This window comes from Polypterus senegalus, chromosome 16, assembly GCF_016835505.1.
Source record: "Polypterus senegalus isolate Bchr_013 chromosome 16, ASM1683550v1, whole genome shotgun sequence".
Lineage (NCBI taxonomy): Eukaryota > Metazoa > Chordata > Cladistia > Polypteriformes > Polypteridae > Polypterus > Polypterus senegalus.
The window spans coordinates 100217806-100240926 of record NC_053169.1 but is presented as its reverse complement, the minus strand read 5'-3'; the positions used below and the strand labels follow the sequence as shown (position 1 = coordinate 100240926).

General features: G+C 40.6%; 1 protein-coding gene across 2 annotated transcripts in view; it reads left to right on the top strand.

Annotated features, from left to right (window-relative positions):
* The window catches only part of chgb (chromogranin B), a 35204-nt gene extending 12677 nt beyond the window's left edge, over positions 1–22527 (top strand). The window contains exons 4-6 of one of the 2 annotated variants that reach the window (XM_039738666.1): positions 13478–15507; positions 15628–16428; positions 22118–22527. In XM_039738666.1, the coding sequence (XP_039594600.1) occupies positions 13478–15507; positions 15628–16428; positions 22118–22201 (2915 nt within the window). In that variant the 3' untranslated portion in view covers positions 22202–22527. Of the gene's footprint in view, positions 1–13477; positions 16429–22117 lie in introns of both variants that reach the window. The other variant, XM_039738664.1, reaches the window with a different exon arrangement.
* Positions 22528–23121: the final 594 nt, after the last annotated feature.

Sequence of the window (23121 nt, the reverse complement as noted above, 5' to 3'; positions counted from 1 at the left end):
GCGCTCTGTACGATAACGTGCAGTGAACACCCTTGACTTGAGCGTTCCTAGTTTTCAGACTCTTTCTTTCTCAGTACGTTTTTCATTCGTTTGCTCAGAGGTTGATGCGCTTGCTGCTTCCTGAGCAGCTCTTCTCTTCTCCACCCTATCAACCCGCTGCTTCTCTTCTTCCTTCAGCATATTTTTGCGTTAAAACTGATGAAGTCAGTGTTTGTGTTGCAATTACTTAGTACGTTTTCTTTAATTTTTCACTTATGCTGGCACTTGAGACTTCAATCTGCCTCAAGAGTGACTTAAGATACGAAGCGGTAGGGGAAGTGATGGCGAAGGTGGTAGGGGTGAGAACGGCACCTGTACGCATGCGCCGCACCGACGCCCTGCTGGCCACTGCCGAGAGTTGATTCTACAATAACTTAAAGTAAAAAGAGTATACAAATAATCACCCAGAAACCGGACAGTAGACGTCACGTAGTATAGGTGTACGAAATTTCAGGTCAGTTGGTCAAACAGTTTGCGAGCGACAGGTGATTTAAAATCCTGGACAGACAAATGGACAGCCACGGTAGCGTATTATATAAGAAGATAATATATACATAGTATAGTATTATATATAACTAGCCAATCCATGGCGTACCATACGCCACATAATCAGGCCGGTTTTTTAATGATTTTTAAGCACAGGGAGAAAATTAACACTTAACAAAAAATCAGTAATGTAATGAATCAGTGAGAAAAGGAACATTGCAACAACACATGGAACGAACCAACGCACAATCGTCCGTGACTGAAAACTGGCGGACCGCCATCGCTCATGTGCCCAACTCCAACTCGTCACTTGAGTCGTTGTCGTCTTGCAAATTGCTGTATGTAGCGTGTAAAACAGTTTGCTATGGTGCACGCGGTCGTGCGTCGTAACCGAAAACTCGGTTTTTAAAGACTGCTTACTTCATTGTGTTTTAACCTCAGTTGTAAAGGATTGTTATAAGGATCCCATGGGATACCCCTCGCAAACCGTTTTACACGCTGCACATGGCGACTCACCTCCGCGAGAAACACGCCTCTATGAACAGTCAACGTAGCTCGGAGGTGCCAGGAGTTGGTGGGCGTGGCTCCTTCCTGCGTGCGCCATAGGCGTCTTACTTATCGGCGGCTTAGTGAATCCACGCCCCTTCCGGCGTGCTTTCCATGGTTGTCTTGCCTTAGTGAATTATATATATATATATATAAAATGTTATACTACATTATATAATATGTTATACTATACATGTCAGAATTATTTGACCAATTTTCAATACAACTAATCTTGTCCTACTGCATAGCCCATCGTTCTTTCAGCAGTACTTTGGCCAGTGGAAGACCGGACGGTGTTAATGGTTGTAGATATTCTTCATGATATTGTAAGTTGATGTTTTCAACTTCTGCACCGTTACCACCAACTATTTCAGAAGTGTCTATTGATACGCATTTAAACAATTTGCCATGTAACCAATCGACAATTTTCACGTTAATTCGTTTGACTTCATCGTTTCTCGGTGCTAGGATTGCCCGTGTTCTCGTTTCTTCTGTTGATAACCCTTCGGGATGAAATTCTTCAACAAGAATTGGATATAATACGTTTTCCTTAATTGGCAACTTAAAGTGAGGAAAAAGTTAAAATGTATGAGAGCTGAGAGCACAGGAACGGAGTCTGTCAAAAGCATTCACATGAATGAGGGGTGAGAGGACTGCGGGCGTGTTTGAATACGGTTAAGAGGAGGGCGGGACTTGAAAAACATCTCTTGGCAATAGTCTTGTCTCATCTAAGGATTTTCTTTTATAATAGAGAGATAATATACTATATAATATATATATATATATATATATATATATATTTATTATCTCTCTCACGAGCAGTTATACGTTGCGTTGTCATGATGAAAGTCCAAACACTGATTCAAAATTCAATGCAATATTGACAAAAAGTTAATTCCAAATATTGTTTTTACTCAAGTTTTACAGTAAAAGTTTAAAAAGTATTTGCATGTTAATTTCAAAGCCAAATAGAATGAAAACGTCTTTTCAAATCTCAGATAACCAGGAAGTTGTCATAGTAACAGTCAATAAAAATTCCATACGGGAGAACAGCCTGGCACTATGGGGGGGTTGGGAAATGAAGAGTGTGAAAACTAACCTAAAGCAAATGTCAGAAATCGATTTCTTTATGTTCAAAACCTGTAAAACTTTTGTTAAAAGCCCAAAGAAAACTCTGAAAGACTTAAAGCAGCTGAGGTGACAATTGTGGAATGTTCTTGATTACCTTAAAGGAGACATAAAGCGTTAAAAGCATCTAATGCCTCCACAATAGCACATGGGAAAGAATGTTCTTTTCTTTCCATTTTTATATATTTCTTTATCTCTTTTAGTTCTTTCCTCACTTATTGTGATTTAACATTTTTCTGTTGACGCCTTGTGTCTAAATGCCAGTGCTTGCACTTCATTATTTGTCTTTGCTTGTAGCCCTGAGCTGCCTATTCAACTGACGTTCTTTCATTTTCATTAGACGGCCTTGAGCTCCACTAGCTCGTATTTTATTTTGGCAGAAGAGACGCTTATGTAAGAACGGATGACTAGTTCACCAAGCCGTTAAATGCTGCATGTGTTATATTAATTTGTCTATAAGTTGCAGAAGTCTAAAAAGAAAAGTTGCGAGGAACTTTCAATGACTAAAATGGCTAAACGTTTAGATGTGCAGGTTAGCGACTAAACCGAGTCTGGCCTGTGGCGGAATGAAGTGGCCTTTCGGTGCACAAAACAACAGGGGCCTGTGTAGAAACACGATTCTGATCTGTCTTCATCTTATTATAGAGCAGTACTTAAGGAGGTACTGGGATTGGGAGTTGGGTTGGCAGAATGGGCCAAGCCTCCTGTGCCGCTGCTGCCAGCCAACAACAAACACTTACCCTTCACAGGCTAAATAGGAAATACGCAAAACTGAAGAGAAATAAGATGGATGTTTAAATAAATATGCTGTATTTTATATTCCGTGACAAGACCATGACGGTTGCTGAGGGCTGTATTGGTGTCACCGGTGTTCCCAGGAGGAGGTGTTTCATCTCGCAGTGCACCCTAGATATCATCGAGAGGAGTCGCAGCGCACGGCTCAGTGGCAACTCTGGTCTGTGCCTGGAACTGAGAAGGGACGGCTGCGAGGGCTCTGAGGGCAGATAAAGAGACGTTTGTTAGAGGAATCTGTGAGCAGGTGACACACCATCTGTGGTCTAGCGACCCACATCCTGCTTACAGAGGAGTTGAAGCATTAAGCACATCTGAATCTGTTCAACGGAGAGTCACAGTCAGGGCGGCTGATGGAATGGTCCTTACAGATGGCACTGCAGTTGTGACCCGCTGGGCTGGCTACTCTGAGCAGTTGTTCAAAGCTGATCCTCCGGCTGGGACGTTGGATATCTCGGGGTCCACAGTTCTTGAGGCTGATCCTCCAATTAGCTGTGAACCTCCAATCTCACTGAGATGGCGCAGGTGGTGAACCAGCTCATGGACTGCAGGGATCTGGGGTGAACTTCTCCAGGCTGGTGGCAAGGCTGTCCTGCTGGCATTGCAAGCAATCTTTGCTTCCATTTGGGAGACTGGCATCATCCCAACTGACTGGAAAACAGGACTTGTCGTCCATATCTGGAAAGGGAAGGGTGATCGCCTGGATTGCAGCAACTACAGGGGGATAACACTGCTCATGGTGCCAGGTAAGGTCCTCGCTAGGGTCATCCTCAATAGGATCCATGATCACTTGCTCACCTACCAGCAACCGGAACAGTCTGGTTTTACGGCCAAGAAGTCTACCATCGACCGCTTCCTGGCACGGAGGGTTCTCATGGAGTGCAAACGCAAATATCAACAGAGTTTCTTTACAGCCTTTGTTCGTGTTCGACCCAGTTGATTGAGCTGCCCTGTGGGACATCCTGAGGGTTTGTGGGATCCCCTCGAGGTTGCTGGATATCATGGCCAGCCTGTACACTGGTACTGTGAGTGTTGTGCAGAGTGGAGGCAGGACCTCTGCGTTTCTCCCAGTTGATTCTGAGGTTCGTCAGTGGTGTGTTCTGGTCCTACTCTGTTCAGTGCTTGTATAGACTGGGTGGTGGGCAGAGTTGTGGGGTCCAGCAGCTGTGGGGCATCTGTTGGTGAAGAAAGATTCACGGATCTTGACTTTGCTGACAATGCGGTGATCTTCATGGAGTCAATGGAGGCTCTGATTGGGGAACTCAGTGACATTCAGGTCTGTGATGATTCTTCCTATGAAGTCAGTATACGAATTGGGATAGCATGAGGGGGTCATGAGGTCAAAAAGGGGTGTGTGGTGCTCCTGTTATCTGCAAAAGGACGAAGGTCCAAGTCTTTAGAGTCCCGGTGCTTCCTATCTTGCTATATGGTTGTGAGATATGGACGCAATCCAGTGACCTGAGATGGAGACTGGACTCCTTCATGTGTGTCTCTCCAGAAAATCCTTGGGTACTGTTGGTTTGGCTTTCTGTTGCTCATGGAGTCCCGAATGAGGCACATGACCTGCATTGTGAGGGAGCATCAGTTACGGCACTACGGCCATGTGGCATATTTCCTCAAGGGTGATCAGCTCGTAAGATCCTCGTTGGTGGGACCCGAGTGGCTGGGCCAGGCCAAGGGACTTCCCACGTAACACCTGGCTGTGGTAGATAGAGGGTCATTTCCAAAGGGTGGGACTCGACCGCGTGTCTGCCTGGGGGGTTGCCAACCAGGATTCCGAGTTGTTTCGTCATGTGGTGGGTGTGGCAACGCATTGTACCAGTGCAGGCTCCCCGACTTGACTTGCTGTATTAGTAGTAATATAAAATAGTTTCTTTCTTCCCACATGTTAAAGTGGTGCCTCACAGATCTAGCCCTCTGGGTTTGAATGTCACACCTATTCGCCAATTCTCACTGGAACATAAGGGTAACTTTCAAGTCTCAGCCTCCACCTCCCCAGAGGGCAATAATTTCTGATATTCTTAAACTCTTCCCCATCTATGAGAGAATGGGCAGCAATGGTGACCAGTGCAGGATAACAGCAAGTAATATCAAAAATATCCATGAAAACAGATAATCTCACTTTACTCGTCATCCATCGTATGATCACAATGTCCCAAATGCCCGTCATCTGTACTAAAACATCCAGTTTAACCTTTCACCAAGTGTCTGTATGTCTGTCATTCCAACTGATGGTGCATCACAAACATTTACACTACTTATAAGAATTCCTTACCGAATGGCACTGGAACAATGGTTTCAACAAAAATTAATTGTTATTGTTGGATACGCACAATTCTGAGGCAGATTATTTTCCCAGTTTATTTCCCACTTGCTTTTCCTTAATTTTAAAATCTTTAGTTGTATTCATCACTTACTGCCTTTGCAATGCAATGCAACCTCTTAAACACGTTACATTTATCGGTGTTTCCGGCAGACTTAAAATTTAGCGGTGAACGAACTCTGCACAATTTTATAAATAATGAAAATCCATAACCATTTCCTTTATCGCTCTTAACACATTTTGAGATTCAAGCTTTAAAAAACTATGCATGGAGAAGGCTATTTTTTATTTAATTTATTTGTTAGTTATTGTTGTACTTACGCCACAATCAGTAACACACTGAAAACTCTCAACATTCAGACCTCGGATACATAAGTGATGTACGTATCAGACTTTAAATGGTCACTCTGGTGACATCACACGCAGCGTATCAGCAAGTGCCTTCTGGGTAAAAACCCCTTTGAAACTACAATGCTGAGTAACAGAAGTTGGCAGTGCCCAATAGAACAGCATGGAAACGAATTAAAGCCTCCTAAGGCAAACTGTAAACACAAAGACAAGACTTGAAGCCCTGGCTGAATAAACAGAGGTCGATAATGAAGAACACAAAACAAGCAGCTTGTGTCAAAGCAACTTAAAACTTGCCAGCGATAATCGATTTAATCAATGGAAAGCAGAAAAACCATAAAAATAAATGGAGTCTGATGCAAAAGCCAGCGAGAACTATGGAATGACCATCAGCAAAGAGAACAGTGAGACCATGATGCTTTGCAAAATATAAAGGGATAATAGGCACGAGATAACCTTGAATGGAAATCAACAGAGTTAAGTTGACAGTTTTAAATATCTTGGGATATAAATTTAGTCAGTCAGTCTCTATATCCTAACACAGGGTCACGGGGGTCTGCTGGAGCCAATCCCAGGCAGAACAGGGCAGAAGGCAGGAACAAATCCCCGGGCAGGGCGCCAGCCCACCACTGGGCACAGACACCCACACTAGGGGCAATTTAGAATCGCCAATGCACCTAACCTGCATTTCTTCGGACTGTGGGAGGAAACCCACGCAGACACGGGGAGGAGGACCCGGGAAGCGAACTCGGGTCTCCTTACTGCGAGGCAGCAGCGCTACCCACTGCGCTGCCCGGATATAAATTTACTTTTGATAAAAATTGCTCGATAGAATAAACTACGATAGCTCTGGCTACAGTTGCCTATTCAATGCTGGAAACAATGTGGGGAAAAAAATCATAACAGCAATATTAAAACAAAAAGACAATTTTACAAGCATGCATATATTCAGTCTTGTTTTTTGGCTCAGAGCGAAGGACACTGAAGGTATATTTTAAAAATGTCAGTAAATTTAACTATAAAAATACTGTGAATGGTGAAAGTACAATACATTTTCTGAAGAGAAAAAAAAAGGAAAGTAACCTTATAAACCATCCATTATCCAACCTGCTATATCCTAACACAGGGTCACAGGGGTCTGCTGGAGCCAATCCCAGCAAACACAGGGCGCAAAGCAGGGTGCCAACCCACCGCAGGGCACACACACCCATACATACTAGGGACAATTTAGGATCGCCAATGCAACTAACCTACAGGTTACCTTATATTCTACTACAAATTACCTGTATATCTCAAACAATACATTTCATTCTTTTTTACAGCTAAGTTCTGTAAAATCGATATTTTTCTACCTTCAAAATATGCAACATACCGTTTACTATACATTACAGTTACATTGAAGAAAAAAAAAAATCGCTTTAATTTTATAGAGAAAAACTCTTAGATAGCGAAGGTAAACACCGAATACCGAAGTTCCGATATTTGCATAAAGACACACCCCCTTTCCCCATATTGTTCCTGGTGGACCGCATACCTTTGCACTGTAAGGAAAATAAACTTCAAGTTAGCAGACCTCTTTGTTCCCTGCATGCTGAAGGTTCTTTGAGGTTATGGAAGCTGATTTACGGTGGGTTGTATTCAATAAGCTGGCATGGGTACGGCGACCTTGCTTTCAGTAGGTGTTTGCTACACTGGCTATGGCTGAAGATGTCGCTCCAACCTCTTTCATATGCAGGATATCTGGGTGCTGCAAAGAACATGTCTGACATTTTATTCCCTCTTTACAATTCTTACCCTGTTTGACACAACGAAAGCAAAAACCTTTACATTTTCAAAAGTCAGTTCACTTTCTTTATGTGGCAGTTCTTTGATTTTACTACATTCAGTGTGCTGGTCATTACACAAAGCTTTTTAAATACATGTAGGACAACAAACACCAAAAAAGCAAACTTTACATCTCCACCAGACAATGAGCCATAACTTCCTTAAACTTATATAATTAAATAATACAACACGTTTGCGATTGGTGGTTGTTACTTTACTGATGCAGACTGTGTACTGGTATTTGACCCCAACAACATTTTTCTAATGGTTTAATGATTGGCATGTTTATTACAGTGCTTGGATTTCAGGTTATCATTAAACGTTCACTTCCGTTGTAATCTATACATCTCTCTACTATAAAAAAAAAATCTTGGTGGAAGGGAGACGAGATGTGATCTTCTCGGAAGACACTTAAAAGACCCGCGAGATGAAAGAGATTGGCCACGGAGCATCTCGCGGGGGACCTTAAACATGAGACTTGACGCCCCGTGAGAGCCAATTTAACGTCGCAGTGAGACATTTTGAACAAGTTCATTGACATCTAAGCTAGCAGTTGTTGGAATGCTTTTGGCAGGCAGACATCATGTGCTCTCAGCTTTTAAAACAACGACAAGCAGAATACGCCAGCAGTGGCAGGAAACCAGCCGATGATCCAACCGCTTCTCCTTAGCGTGCGTTCAGCCGAACTCCCCTGCCGCAATGTGAGTGGTAGAGACACAAAGTGGCAAAAGGACAGCTGCTGTACAGGCTTTTAAATGAACGACGCACAGCACGACTAGCAAACAACCCAATGGCATCTACTTAGCGTGCGTCCAGCCATCCACCCTTGACAACGTGAGCAGCGTCATACGTCCTGCGAAAAAGACATTAACCACGTACCCGGGGCCGGCAATGAAGGACAAGTATTGTTTTTACAAAAGTTTTAAAGTAAAAGTGAAAATAATGCAAATGTATGTAACAATTCCCATGAAAATCTATTTTAAATTGTATATCTGCTAAACCAAACCCGGGGGCAAGCGAAGCCGGAGCCCCCTAGTATGTGTATGTGTATATATATATATATATATATATATATATATATATATAAATAAAAAGTCAATGTATGTATGTTCCAGCATCACGTCCGAATGGCTGGAGTGATTTTCATGAAATTTGGTACACATTTCTCATTGGTCGACTAAAAATACTGTAGGGTGAAAACAGCCCTAACGCACCCCCTTCTGGGTTTTGGGTAGTATCTTACGGTCTTGTATGCATGTTATCATTCAACTGATACTCGAAACCACCACCAGAGGGCGAACTGGAGGTGACTGCCAGCATTCTTTATGTTTGAGCACCGCAAAGCGCCTGTTGCTTTTGAAATTGAATAGAGTTGGCCGGTTCTAAGTGTCAGCTGGATGATAACATACATACAAGACCGCAAGACAAGCACATTAGTGAGTCTTCATTTTTTGTTAATTTATTTTTAAAGTTGTTTTTTAGTTATATTTTTCTCAAACAATTAAAAATAACAAAACCTTAAAAAAAAAAAAACTATGTTCTTCCCGGTGTGGCAGGCGGCTGGCGTCCATGCCCAGCCGGGAAGCCCCTGGACAGTGCAATACCTCCCCTGGACACGGTGCCTCGGTTTCCCACAGGGCTCCCTGGGAATTGGGTGCAGCCCTGTTGGGTCCCGCCAGAGGGTGCGGAGTTTGGGACTCCTGAGCCCATGGGGGCAGCATATTCTTCACACTCGGAACTCGGTGATCAAGCACCAGGAGCACTTCCGGGTGACCTATAATAGGAACCAGTGACCACAAATCAGGGGCCAGAGTCGGGTGGAGGACAAGGTGTCAAGGAGAAGAAGAGTGCTTTGTTCCTTGTGTGCTTGGGACTGTGTATTGCCTGTGGGGTTCACGGGGAAGACGTGCCCCACAGGTGACGAAAAATAAATAGTTTTATTTGGTTTACATGTGCCTCCCGTGTCCAGTCTGTGTCGGGTCGGGCACTATACAGCGTCCATCTTACGCCGGGCAACACCGGGTATTTCAGCTAGTGTGTTAAAAACAGTTACTTACTAAAAAGATATACCATAGACCTTAAAGTATTCTCACCTTATTTTTTACGGTACAATTCTGCAACCACAGCTTCCAGTTTACCGTAAAAAATCATTATTATTATTTATTTATTTTTTTTACAACGTACAAGATCACGGTATCTGAGATGAAATGTTACAGATGGTTGCTTGAAATCAGATGATGATGACGATGATATGCTTTATTATTATTTCCTGAGTGCAGATGGTCTTTTCGCATGGCTTTGGGTGGTGGAATGGAACGTTGGGAGATTTTTTTATGGTGGTTGGAATGCCAATTTTGCCACCAGCCCCCAGGTTTCTCCCTGCAGGTTGGCGGGCCCAGTGTTCCATTCCATCTGAACTGGTGTGGTGCTGAGGTGTCACCTGCCACATGGCTGTACTCGGGTCCTAATCTGGGTTCCTGAGTTGGTTGGTCATGTGGTGGGTGTAGCAATGCGCTGTATCAGTGCGGGCTCCTAAACCACCACAACCGCATATATGCCCCTAGCATGCATATGACTAACGTGACGAACAAAGGATCGTATTAAGAGACATTAATAAAATGCACAGGGAGGCCAGCTGCAGGTCTACAGTGAGGTGGCAATGGGAGAGGACGTCAAAGACCGAGAAGCATCATGTATTTGGCTTTCTTCACGTTAGCCTGATTGTTTACCTTTCTCATAATACGGTAATAGGGTCTGATGTGACCCTTTACAGTAAATAAGAAGTGTCACGGCTGTTGGGGTTCATTAATGGCAATTATACGTTTGACAGTGAGCACTCTTAAGTGTTTTAAAAAGAATACACAATGTGCTGAAATACATCCGGTGGAGCAGGCAGATGCGGTGGACTGAAGTCAACAAGACTAATTCATCAATTGGGAAAGAGGCAGTTTCAGGTGACAGGCCTACAAAATTAAAAGTCGAATCTGCTTTCAACGGAGTGGCATTTCTGGGCTTCAGAGGCATGGAATTTACCCTTAATGGGAGTATAAAAGCTATACATTGAAATACTTTCAGAAGTGAGCCCAAGGTGCAAGCACTACAAAAGCTGTAGAGTTTATGTGATTGTTAAATAAATAACTTTCTCGCGCTCACTTAGGCCAAGTCCCGGTCACAGAGCCTACCTTAGTGGCAGCAGCAGGCTCACATCAGGAGCCACCATGGGATGAAGTGGCCGTCGTTATGCATACCAAATATAATGGAGGAACAGGAAGGGACCGGAACTGCATATAAAATGAAATAGTGCAGCACCGACAGTCGGGCTGTAAAATGCCAGACTACATTAGACCTCCACAAAAGGTGGGACCTACCCCCTCCATGTTATACTAATGGAGCAGCAACAAAGTTATGAAAAGGACCAGGAGACAGCATTATGATCCAAAACAGGCTGTGTTGAAAACCCCAAAAAAAAGCACAGCCAAGTCAAAATGCCAAAGCCCAAAACGGTAATCAAAACTTCAACTCAAAAACCTTGCTGGGATCTGAAACTTTTTACACACACAAACAAAAAAAAAACAAAACTTACAAAAGCAACATGAACTTTGTGCGATTTACTCAGAGATTTGAACAAAGCAGACCGTGCACCACCATTGTAAACACAGTAGTGTCCAGTTGACTATAACTTCGATCAGAAACGTTAACGGCGAGTGTCAGAGGGACTGAAATACCTCCACAAACACATGTATCTGGGCTCCGACTGACGCTTACAAACGCTCTCGGCTGTTTGTTTACAATCGCACAAGCGGATACACGTGACCGCATTTGGGTCGTAACGCAAGATGTTGGTCGTAAATCAAGTTGTTTGTATGTCAGGCTGATTGTATGTCAAGGGTCGACTATATTATATATATATATATGTACATTTGTAATTTGTTTTACAAGTATCTTAGTTACATTACTCATTACTTTATAATAAAATTAAAAAAAATAAATACAATGTGTCATATAGATACTTATTATAAAATGTAATACGTTACAAACAGTGCGTTACTTTTCTTCTTTCAATACAGTTGACTGGACAGCATTTGCTATTAAATCCTAAATGCCTACATGAACCTCCATGAAACTGACTAGAGAAACAATAAAAGATGATTTTTTTTGTATTTTATAATTATGTTCAAGTTCTTTGTGTGCTTGGAAGTAAACAACATTCACCTCCTCTACATATTCTCGACCTGAGCCACCGATGTCGACCGGTATGAACACTGGCTGCTGCGTCACCTGATCATGCCGTTTCAATGTATCTATAGCAAACAGCTTGATAACATTAAACAGACGCTATATTAAGAGGTTTCCGACACCAAATTGCATGCGGCACACCATGTTCTGCTTGGCTATGTGACTGAGCACTGCAAAGGAGCGGCTTACCGGTATGTTGGCTTCTTGCCTTATACTTTTTGCTAGGATGATTGTGACAGATTAGTTCAACCAGGAAAAGAAATAACTCAGTAGGCTGACTATTTGCCTCAGGGAATTTATTTTTTGTGGGTGCTGCTTGTGTGTGTAAAGCTAACACATGCGCAGACAATGAAATCCTTAGCTGTAACCTGTTGAAGGATTTACATGGCCAAATAACCAGGCCATCTGCAAAGCAACCTACACATGTTAACGCAGTTTCTCAGAGACCAATACCCTGGTTTCTGTACCAAGGTATAACATGCATTTTTGAAAAAAAAAGTTTCTGTGAATGATTGAGTTGTTAAAGCGCCTGTGGAATGTAAATAAGCACAAAATGGCACCACTCATGAACGGCCTATAAATTTAAAAACAAAATGGAAGCAGAATTCCAAAGTTACAAATGGACTTCTGTGGTAGAAGTTCTAGACTTTAGTTTTTATTTGTGATTATTATTTACTTAGACCCCTAAAATATGTATTTCATGGTTGTGGATTTGCTATATGTGAAAAGAAGCAGAGCCTACATGGCTTCTGGTGGGAGAAAACCTGATTGTTTAATATTTTCTTAATTTATCTTTCCTTAAGACAGAAAAGAGTGGCAAAAACAACAAAAAATAATAAGATAAGGACCAGGATGTAAAACTTAGTAGACAGGCAAGCAAGGGTTGTAAACCAGGAGAGTATAACAAGCAGCATCAGAACACTGAAATGAGAACCAGAAATCAAAATTTGAAAAATGTAGCAAAATGTTTTAACAAGACGACCAAGAAAATAAAATAAAGTACAGCTATTATTGTCCATCCATCCATTATCCAACCCGCTATATCCTAACTACATGGTCACGGGGGGTCTGCTGGAGCCAATTCCAGCCAACACAAGGCGCAAGGCAGGAAACAAACCCGGGTGGGGCGCCAGCCCACCGCAGGGCACACACACACACACACACGGGACAATTTAGAATCGCCAATGCACCTAACCTGCATGTCTTTGGACTGTGGGAGGACACCCGGAGGAAACCAAGAACATGCAAACTCCACGCAGGGTGGACCAGCTATTATAGTGTTATTCACAATTTCTGATAAAAATGAGACCCAAGTGACAACCTATCATTCGTCACTCTGAAGACTTCACACACCATGCTTACTGAGGAAACGTAAAAAATGGCTGCCACCCTGCAACCAAAAGTGGCAAAAGTGGTAAAAGACAAATAAATAAAAAATGCCAAATGGTAAGTGTAACTGACCAACCACAGTAATAATCACAATCCTAATATTCAAAAACCCTAAAAGGTTGAGAAACAGCTTTCTTAGTATAAATATCTTGAATGCCGTCATAAAAATAGTCTTTTCACATTGTAATAATGTTGGCACAAAAGGTTTACACACTGCTAAAAAATGGTAGTATTGTGGAATGTGTGTTGGGTGCTATCAGGTTATTGGAATATGGTGGCCTCAAAAAATGGAAAAATGGTTAGATAAATAAAAATCATCACAAAGTTCTCAATAACAGACAACACATCACTTCTCTTTATATTTAGGTCCAAAACATGAAACCACCGAAAAGATCGATGAAGAGCCATTAAAATCAGACGAAGGCAACAAGGAAGAGCAAGTAGAGGACATAAAAAGACACCAGGAAGAAGTTAACAACAACGAATCTGAAGAGGCTAGAAGACAACAGAAAGAATATGACAAAAGACATTACAAAGAGAAAGATGAGAGAAACCACAAAGAAGAAACGGGTGAAGAAAGCAGCAGTGCAGAAGAAAGAAGACACTATGAGAAAGAAACTAAAAGAAATCCTCCGAGCAGGGAAGATGATCTGAAACAGGATCAGCCTGAAGAAAAGAGAGACGAAAGCTATGAGAATTCACAGGATGTGACCGATGGTATTTATGCAGGTCACTACAAGAGATCTGAGAGCTACGACAATTCGCAGGATGTAACGGACGGTATTTATGCAAGTCACAACAAGAGAGGTGAAAGCTATGACAATTCACAAGATGTGACCGATGGCATTTATACAAATCACTACAAGAGAGGTGAAGAGGACTCTGGTGAGGAACAAGGCCTTGAAACCCAGCAGCATCCTAGGAGCTCAAACGAGCCAGCAGAAAGTGAAGACCGAGAAAAGCGGCGTTACCGGGTTCGTAAGATCTATTACAGGAAACATAAAAGGAATCATTCCTCTGAAGAACATGTCGGGGAAAAGTCTAATGAGTCAATGTCAGAAGAAAAAAGGAACCTACAGCAAGGGGAAGAGGAGGATCATTGGGAAGGAAAAAAATATCCATCTGAGCAAATTACCAAGCCAGACACAGAGAAAAGACATTATGATGAAAAGAGACACCACTCAGAAGAAAGTGAAGAGGAAAGACATAGTGAGAAAAAAAGATCCCATTTTGAAGATGGTGAAGAAGGAAACGAGGAACACTCTGATGAGAAGAGACAAGAAGAAAGTGCAAAACACCATAGTGAAGAAGAAAGAAGCCGTGACCATGAACATGACAAGTTGGGTCATTACACTGGAGGGGAAGAAAACGAGGAAGAACAAGATCAGCACCACGAACAGAAAAGGCATGAAGCTGATGTTGGTGATGAGCAGGAAGAACAACATAATCACGATGAAAAAATGAGACAGCATTCTGAAGAAAGTGAGGCAGAGGAAGAAAGGCATCCTCATCAAGATAACTTAAAGAAAAGCGAGGACATAGCAGGAGATAAGCAACATTCCAAGGAAAAACGGGATGACTCAAAAGAAAGTGAAGAGGAGATCAAAAAAAGGCATCATCTTAGTGATGAAGACAAAGTAGGAGAAGAGGAAAAACAACGTAAAAAACGCAGCAGTTTAGAAGATCACGAAGAAGACAGAACACAACAGCATTACTCTAAAAAGAAAAGCCATCCTTTAGAAGACAAGGAAGAAGAGACAAAGAGGCAACACTATGAAGTCAAACGCCACCACTCAGAAGAGAGTGATGAAGAGGAACAAAGACATCATAGTGATGTAAAACGACACCACTCTGAGGAAAGACAGGAGGAGGAAGAAGAAGAAAGTGAAGAAAAACAGCAATATGAGAAAGAAAAGCATTACCATTCTGAGGAAAGTCAGGAAGAGGAGGCGGCCAAGGAAAAGAAACACCATGAAGCCAAGCGCCATCACTCAGAAGAAAGTGAGGAAGAGGAACAAAAGAGACCTCACCAAGAAGCTAAGCGCCACCACTTAGAAGAAAGTGATGAAGACAATGAAAAGGAACATCATAGCAAAGCTAAGCATCACCACTCACAAGAAAGTGAAGAACAGGCAAAAGTTAAGCGACATCGCCCAGAAGAAAGTGAGGAAGAGGAGGAAGAGAGACCTCATCACGAATCCAAGCGCCACCACCCAGAAGAAAGCGAGGAAGAGAGACCTCATCATGAATTCAAGCGCCACCACCTAGAAGAAAGCGAGGAAGAGGAGGAAGAGAGACATCACCTTGAAGCCAAACGCCATCATTCAGGAGAAAGTGAGGAGGTGGAAAAGAGACATCACCATGAAGCCAAGCGCCACCACTCAGAAGAAAGTGAGGAAGAGGAGGAAGAGAGACATCACCTTGAAGCCAAACGCCATCATTCAGGAGAAAGTGAGGAAGAGTTGGAAAAGACACATCACCATGAAGCCACACGGCATCACTCAGGAGAAAGTGAGGAAAAAAGACATCACAATGAAGCAAAGCGCCATAACTCAGAGGAAAATGTTGAGCCAAACAGAGAGGAGAAAGAGGACAAGAGACATCATAATGAGGCAAAGCGCCACCACTCAGAAGAAAGTGAGGAAGAGGAAAGACACTTCTCTGTTGAAGAGAAGCACCATCACTCAGAAGAAAGTGAAGAAGAACCAGAAAAAAGGCATCTGACAGAAGATAAAAGGCACATTTCAATGGATGACAGCAATGAGGATTTTAGGAAGAGGCATCTTCCTTGGAAAAAAGTACAGTACAGTGAGGAGGAAGCAAACAATTACCAGAGTGAAGATGAACAAGACAGGGAAGATGATGAAAATGCCTTCCATGATGTAGAAATCTCAAATCCCAATCAATGGACCTATAAGGAGAAATCTACCAATAGGCAACATCCATATTTGAGACAGCTATGGTGGCCTAAAAGTTACAATGTTCAAAATAACCTGAGAGCAAGTAACCTTGGACACGAAGAAAAGAGTCGACTAGATGCCAAGCGCCAGTATGGAGACCTTGAAGAAGAAGACTGGTGGGACAAGAGGCATGACAGTATGCCATACTGGGAACAGGAGGAGAAAAGGAATTACCTCTCTGCGCATAGTTTCCCAGAGAAGAGGCAATATGGCAGTAACAGGATGGATGAACTTGCAAAGCTGTTAAATTATAAAAAGTCTGTTCCATTCCCAGAGACCGAGTCAGAAGAGCAAAGTCACCATGAGTTAAGAGGGGAATTGAAGAGTCTCCATCAGAAACCTTTAACACAAGAAGAGGTGAGATGGTTTTGTTTTAAACTTTATACATTTAAAACTGAGATTTGAGAGAGTCCACTCAACAGTTTACTAGAAGTCAAGAGAATGAAGGAGAAAAGGGAGAAGGCCGATTACTCCTCGTGGGAGTAGCAGGCATTGCATTTAACACACCTCTTGGACTAGTGAGTGTGAAGTTCTCCAATGACTATGTTCAGGCAGCACTGGCCAATCAACAGTCAGTTCCATCTTGTTCTGGGAAGCATTTCCTGAGAGACTTTTAAAATACTCCATAATCAATAATTAACAGAGAAATACTGGCTGCCTAGGGGTGAAATAATAGCCCTTCTTGGTCTGGTGCAAGAAGAACTGGAAACAACAAACTGGAATTTTGCCCCAGTGTGCATCTTATGACACCTCTCTGTTTCTGTGCCATCAGTGGATTTTTTCAGACTGCCAGAGCACTTTCAGTAAATTATGGATACCTCTGGTATAGACTTCTCTTATTAGTCATTCACAAAGATTAATGATTTTCAGTGAATGTACCCCTGACTTTCGGCTAGATGCTAAACACCTGCATGCAAAAGTCTTCTTGATCTAATCAGTCATAAATGTCCCCGAGCAAGGTCATGCTAGTTACTGCTTCCCTGCACTTTAAAATGACTTATTATCAGACATTAAAGAATACTACACCCAGAAAATTATATACATTTTTAAATGTTACTTACCTCATGTAGTTTGTAGCTGCAGCCGAAAAAAAAATTTTATATTATGCTTTCTTGGAGAAATTACATATTGAATACTCCAACACAATGTTGCATGAGATGACCAATTCTGGACAACCATAAAACAATGTGAAAAATGAAAAAAGTTACATAACTTAGTCAAACTGTGCAAATTCTGTGCACCGTTTACTAAAATATCTTCAGTTACTTCTGGAAAACTATGCAGTGAATGTCTCATTTGAATGAAAAGATTGGCCTTTCTGCCTCATCCATTGGTCATGAATCCTGCCTTTAATTAAAACGCACAGAACTGTGGGAATGACATTCGATGCAAAGATTTCAGGAAGTAACTGTTAAAAATATTTTAGCAAAAAATGCACGCATTTTGCACAGATTTGCCATATGAATGAATATCAGTTATGTGAGAATTAATTTTTTTCACTCATGGGCATTTCTCACATCGTCTACCATTTTCCAGAATTGGATACTGCAGGGCGCTGTGGAGTACGACTGATAAATTTTCTCGACCACCGCTACAAACTACAAGGGTAAATCAAAAAAGTAAATGCAAATCAAAAATGACGATATAACTGTAACTTATAGAAGCTGATGCAATGCAACACATTCACAATGACTTATGGGTAATTTGAACATGCACAGTACAGCGCTCTGCTGTTAGTGAAGGTCAAATGAACATGGATGCTTCACTGTAGGATTGCAATATTGTTGAACAACATGCCTTAGTGAAATTTCTTTGGATAGGGAGAGTGAAACAATGGTGTACTCCCACAGCAGAGCATCCATGTTCATTTGACCTTGGCTTCAAGTAGACTAAGGGCACAGCACTACACGTGTTTGAACTACCCATAAGCCATTGCAAATGGGTTGTAGTGTGTCAGCTTCTGTTTATTGTAGTTACTGTGTAATTTTCCAAATAGCATTTTTGATTTACCCTTGCACATGGGATATGCAAGATAAAAAAAATAATCATTTTTGGGTTTAGCACTTCTTTAACTTCCCTATTAGGTTAATTTTTAAGATGTTTAGATTTACTGTTAGACATTTATAATAATAATTAAAAAAAGGACACATCAACTTATATGCTATACATTCCATGCCTTTACTTCCTGGAATTTTGTGTTTTGCACCCTGTCCCTGTTTTTGGTAGAATGTTCCATTTCAGTTTTATTCATGGTAATTTAATTACTCTTTACTGTCTTATTTTAGTTTATTCCGTTACTAGCTGACACCCGCCATAGCATAAATAGGAACAGAAAACTGTGAGAAAGGAATTCAGATATGAAGAAGAAAGAAATACTTCTTCAAAGACGCAGGTGTGAATTGGTGTTTTGCTGGAGTCGACAGATAATGAGTCGAAAGATCTAACCCTAGAAAAAGCCATGTACAACTGACCGTGGATTTATATATATATATATAAATAAAAGAGATCTCAGGCTGTAAAAACAGTGCTAAAAGTGTTGGTCCCGAGCGTCACACAGGGAAACTGTATAGATGTTTTTCGCATAAGCGTTACACCCAAGGATTATTTGGGCTATACAAGTGCCAACACCGTCAGTGCTGACTGTTGCTTGGGAAACTATACAGGCGACAGGCCCGAGGGTTAACCGGGCAACGGTGCAGACATGTTTTTGACCTAGCATCATAACGGCATCTTGTTAAAAATGTTTTTCAGCAAATCATGCGTTGCGCGCTCTTGACAGTGATACGAGCAGGGATGGCCAAGTGAATCTGTCTTTAGGCGGTAAAATTGAAACGGACCATGAAATCAAAAGTGATTCTGTTGAATATGAAGGGGACACTTGTGTCAATTGCACATGTGCAGTATGCTGTTCAAAAGCTGATCAGTCTGGAAAGAAAATTTGCAAGAATCATGCTACTGTTGTCCCAAGTGTGACGATGGATTGTGCATTTCACATTGTGCTTCAAGATATACCAAACGACACATTTTGATGGTATTAGCAATATGTTTTTTCATTATTATTTTAACATAATTATACTTTCATTTCTACACTTCTGACTTTGTACTTAGTGTTTTACATGTTTTACAGTAGAAAGATGAGATTTTTATAAATATGTAATTTTTCAAGCCAAAAAATGCAACACTTTTTACATTTTTTTGAGAAAAAAAATGTAATGCTAAGAAAGCTACAGCATGTCATTTCTGATTCTTGTTAATTGTTTCACTGTATTGGCAAGTTTAGCGAGAACCCCAGTTAGGGTTAAAGGCACCTGGGTGTTCAGACTTATACTCAAAGCAAGATGGACAGACTGTGAGCGTTAATAAACTAAATATATAGTTTATTGTGTAAACCAATCACTACAATATCTAAACAAGACACCACACTACTCGCCCCCAAAAGAAATCTGAATAAACTTGTTCAAACTCTGACAAAACAAACTAGATAAATCACCACTGTTTTCACTACTTGGGAAAAAGAATTACTAACAGAATTAAATTTTAAGTTTATAGGGTTATTACTGTTACATATACAGAAAACAGTGAAATTCTTACTTACATGTATGCTAATCAACATGCTACAAATAATTATGATTAGTGAACAGGACCACCTTACCTGAAAACTGTTTTTCTGACACAGAAGATCCTGGAAAAGTCAACACTGTTAGGACAATAATTAATGCACATATGAAACTGGGAAAAGACACAAATATTTTTTTTTTCCCCCCACAAAATCTTCAGACCCCTTCTCTGACATTTTGCTTTGATGCAACTGTGTGCCAAAATCATTTAACCCCCCCCCCAATTCCCAATAATGTCAAAGTAAAAACAAGAATTTAGGAATTTTTGCAATTTACAATAAAAAACCTGAAATAACCCTCAAGTATTCAGATACTTTGCTATGACACTTGAAAATGGGCTCAGATGCCTTCCATTCTATTGATCACTACTGAGATGTTTGGAGTCCACCTGTGGTCAAGATACACAGACACACACACACGCACACACACACACACACATATATAGAATGTCCCACATGTGAGCAAAGGCCAAGCAATGAGGCTGAAGGAATTGTCTGCAGAGTTTACAAGCAGGATTGTTTCGATGCGCAGATTAGCTGGGGGAGGCTATAAAAAAAATCCTGCAGTATTGAATGTTCCCAAGAGCACAACTGCCTTTATAATTCTTAGATTTAAGAAGATGGGAACTAGCTGGCCACCAATCTAAACTGAGCAATCATGGGAGAAAGACGATGGTAAGAGAGATGACCAAGAACCTGATGATTACTCTGGCTGGGCTCTGGAGAATCTGCGTGCTGATGAGAGAAACTTCCAGAAAGACAACCACCACTGCAACCATCCAATAATACAGGCTTTATGGCAGATATGCCAGGTGAAACTCGAAAACCCACTTGGAGTTTGCAAAAAGGCACCTAGAGGACTCCCAAACTGTGACAAACAAGATTCTGTGGTCTGATGAAACCGAGACTGAACCCTTTGGCCTCAGTACTATGCATCACATCCGGAATAAAACCAGACACCACTCATCACCTGTGTAATACAACTCTTACCAGTAAAGCATGCTCGTGACTACATTGTGCTATGGGTTTGTTCTTCAGTGGTGTGAACTGGGACACTAGTCAGGGTTGAAATTGGAATGGAATAAAGTACAAAAATATCTTTAATGGAAACCTGATCAGAGGGCTCTGGACCAAAGACTACGCTAAAAGGTTCTCCTTTTAACAGTACAAGGACTCGAAGCACAAAGCCAAGACAATACAAGAGTAGCTTAGGGACAACTTTGAATCACCCTGTGTGGTATACAAACATTGGTTAGATAGTACAACATTTTGGGGGTCCTTGTCTTAAAAGTTTGGGAATCCCTATTCTAAAACTATTCCATTATTGGTGACCAAGAAGGTTGAAATTTATGATAGCTACTTTTGAATTAAAACTCTTTTAGACAGTCCAAAAAGGGCAAAACCATCAATACTTGCAAACGTTGTACAGGCAAATTTAAATATCATTAAAGTCCTTGGGTTTTATCACTTAAGCATGCATGCAGGTCACTGTTATAAACTATAACACTGGGCTGCAAAATCTGTGGGAGACTAGAATCCATGAATGTACAACTCAGATTGTGTCTATGAATAAAACCAAAATCTAAAAAGCATTAACTAGTGCTATTTATTGCCTAAAAGGATCACGTCAGAATGCAGTGCTCCAAGAATAATTGAGAATACAGGGATGTGAGATGTCATTCATTGAGGTCTGACAGGTCGAACAAATTAGCTTCACATGGGACAGCTGTGTCCATATCCAGTATTTATATGAAAGGCACAAGTCTTCACGTTTGCACAGCAGGGGACTACTGAACACTGCTGTACTAGTTTGGTTAAACTATCGATTAATCACGTGACATTTTGTGATCGATCATGATCAAAAATTTGAATCATTTAACCGCCCTAATATCTGTATCTGGACATATTTACTTTGGCACGGACTTCTTTGTGCCCTTTGACAGGATTAATATGCAAGGATGGGTATATTTATAATTCTTGTAACCAACAAAAATGTTACAAAGACAGCACTGCCATTATGTATTTGAGATTAATGCACAATGTCACAACAAGCTACTGCCTATCTTTCTTTCAGTTAAACTATGAACAAAATAAATTACTCAAGGACGTATACCAATGCAATGTTGAAAGAACAATTTAATAAAATTTGGAAGTTGTAAATACAGTGTGTGTATATATTATTTATATATATATATATATATATATATATATATATATATATATATATATATATATATATATATATATATATATATATATATATATATATATATATATATATATATATATATATAGGATGTTGTAATGGTTTATTCTCAGGACCATTTTGTGAGGTTACAGAAATGCCCAAAAAAAGCACCAGAAAGCAGACTTTTTAAGTTTTTAATCTAAATGTTTTATGGCTAAAAGTACTTGTTATTCTGTTTACAGGAGAACGAACTTGACAACCTGTCTGCTATGGACTTAGAACTGCAGAAAATAGCAGAGAAGCTTCATGGAAACCACAGAGGATAAACACGAGAGACTATGGGATGCAAAGAGTTTTCTTAAGATCTAAAGATAAATTTGTTATTAAAGTATCAAAAATACAAGTACTATTCAGCAACGGTGTTATTTATATAACAAATTAAAAAAAAAAACAAAAAGCATTATTGTCCACTTCTATTTGAGACACTGGTGGAGATCTTTGTATTGTGCATTTTCAATGTTATTCAACGCTACATGGCATGAAAATTACTTAGAGACATATTTATTCTGAAATGGTTGTTTCTGTTTTGAGAGATAATCTATGTTTTTGAGTTTGCAAATAATAAAATCCAACACTCTGGGACCAAACCACACTGCTTGTCTGATCAATGTGTACAATGTGTTCTTAGAAAAACAACTCGCCTCCACTGTGCTCACATGAGAATAACTGTCATTATAAAACACTCCAAGGTTTGACGAAAAGTGAAAACCTCACACAAAAAAAGTTAAAGTATCATTAGGGGAGCTTAATTCCAGGGAGTGGAGGGGAATTAGAGCAATGAAACAAGTAACATTTTTAGGCTAATAGAATAGCAATAGCAAGAAATGACAGAATTTTTAGACACTGCAAGACACACTCGCACATTTGCTTGGGAAAATACTTAAAAATTTGGTCATTAAAAAAGCAGTTATGATGTGTCCAGCTTTCCAAAAAAAAAAAAAAAAGGGACACAGTTCTTTACAAGGCACTCACACTCCTGTATGCAGAACAAACAGAAGATTTAAAAGTATATATATTTTAAGTATAACCTATACATTTTATTGTTTAAATTTTTATGACTGTAATGCTTGCATAAGTTAAGGAGAAATTAACCAGTGTTAATGGTCATAACTATGATAAATTTGCTAATTAAAATGTTTAGGACTGGAAGATTTTCATTTAATAACCCCTATTTTCAGCATGGGCG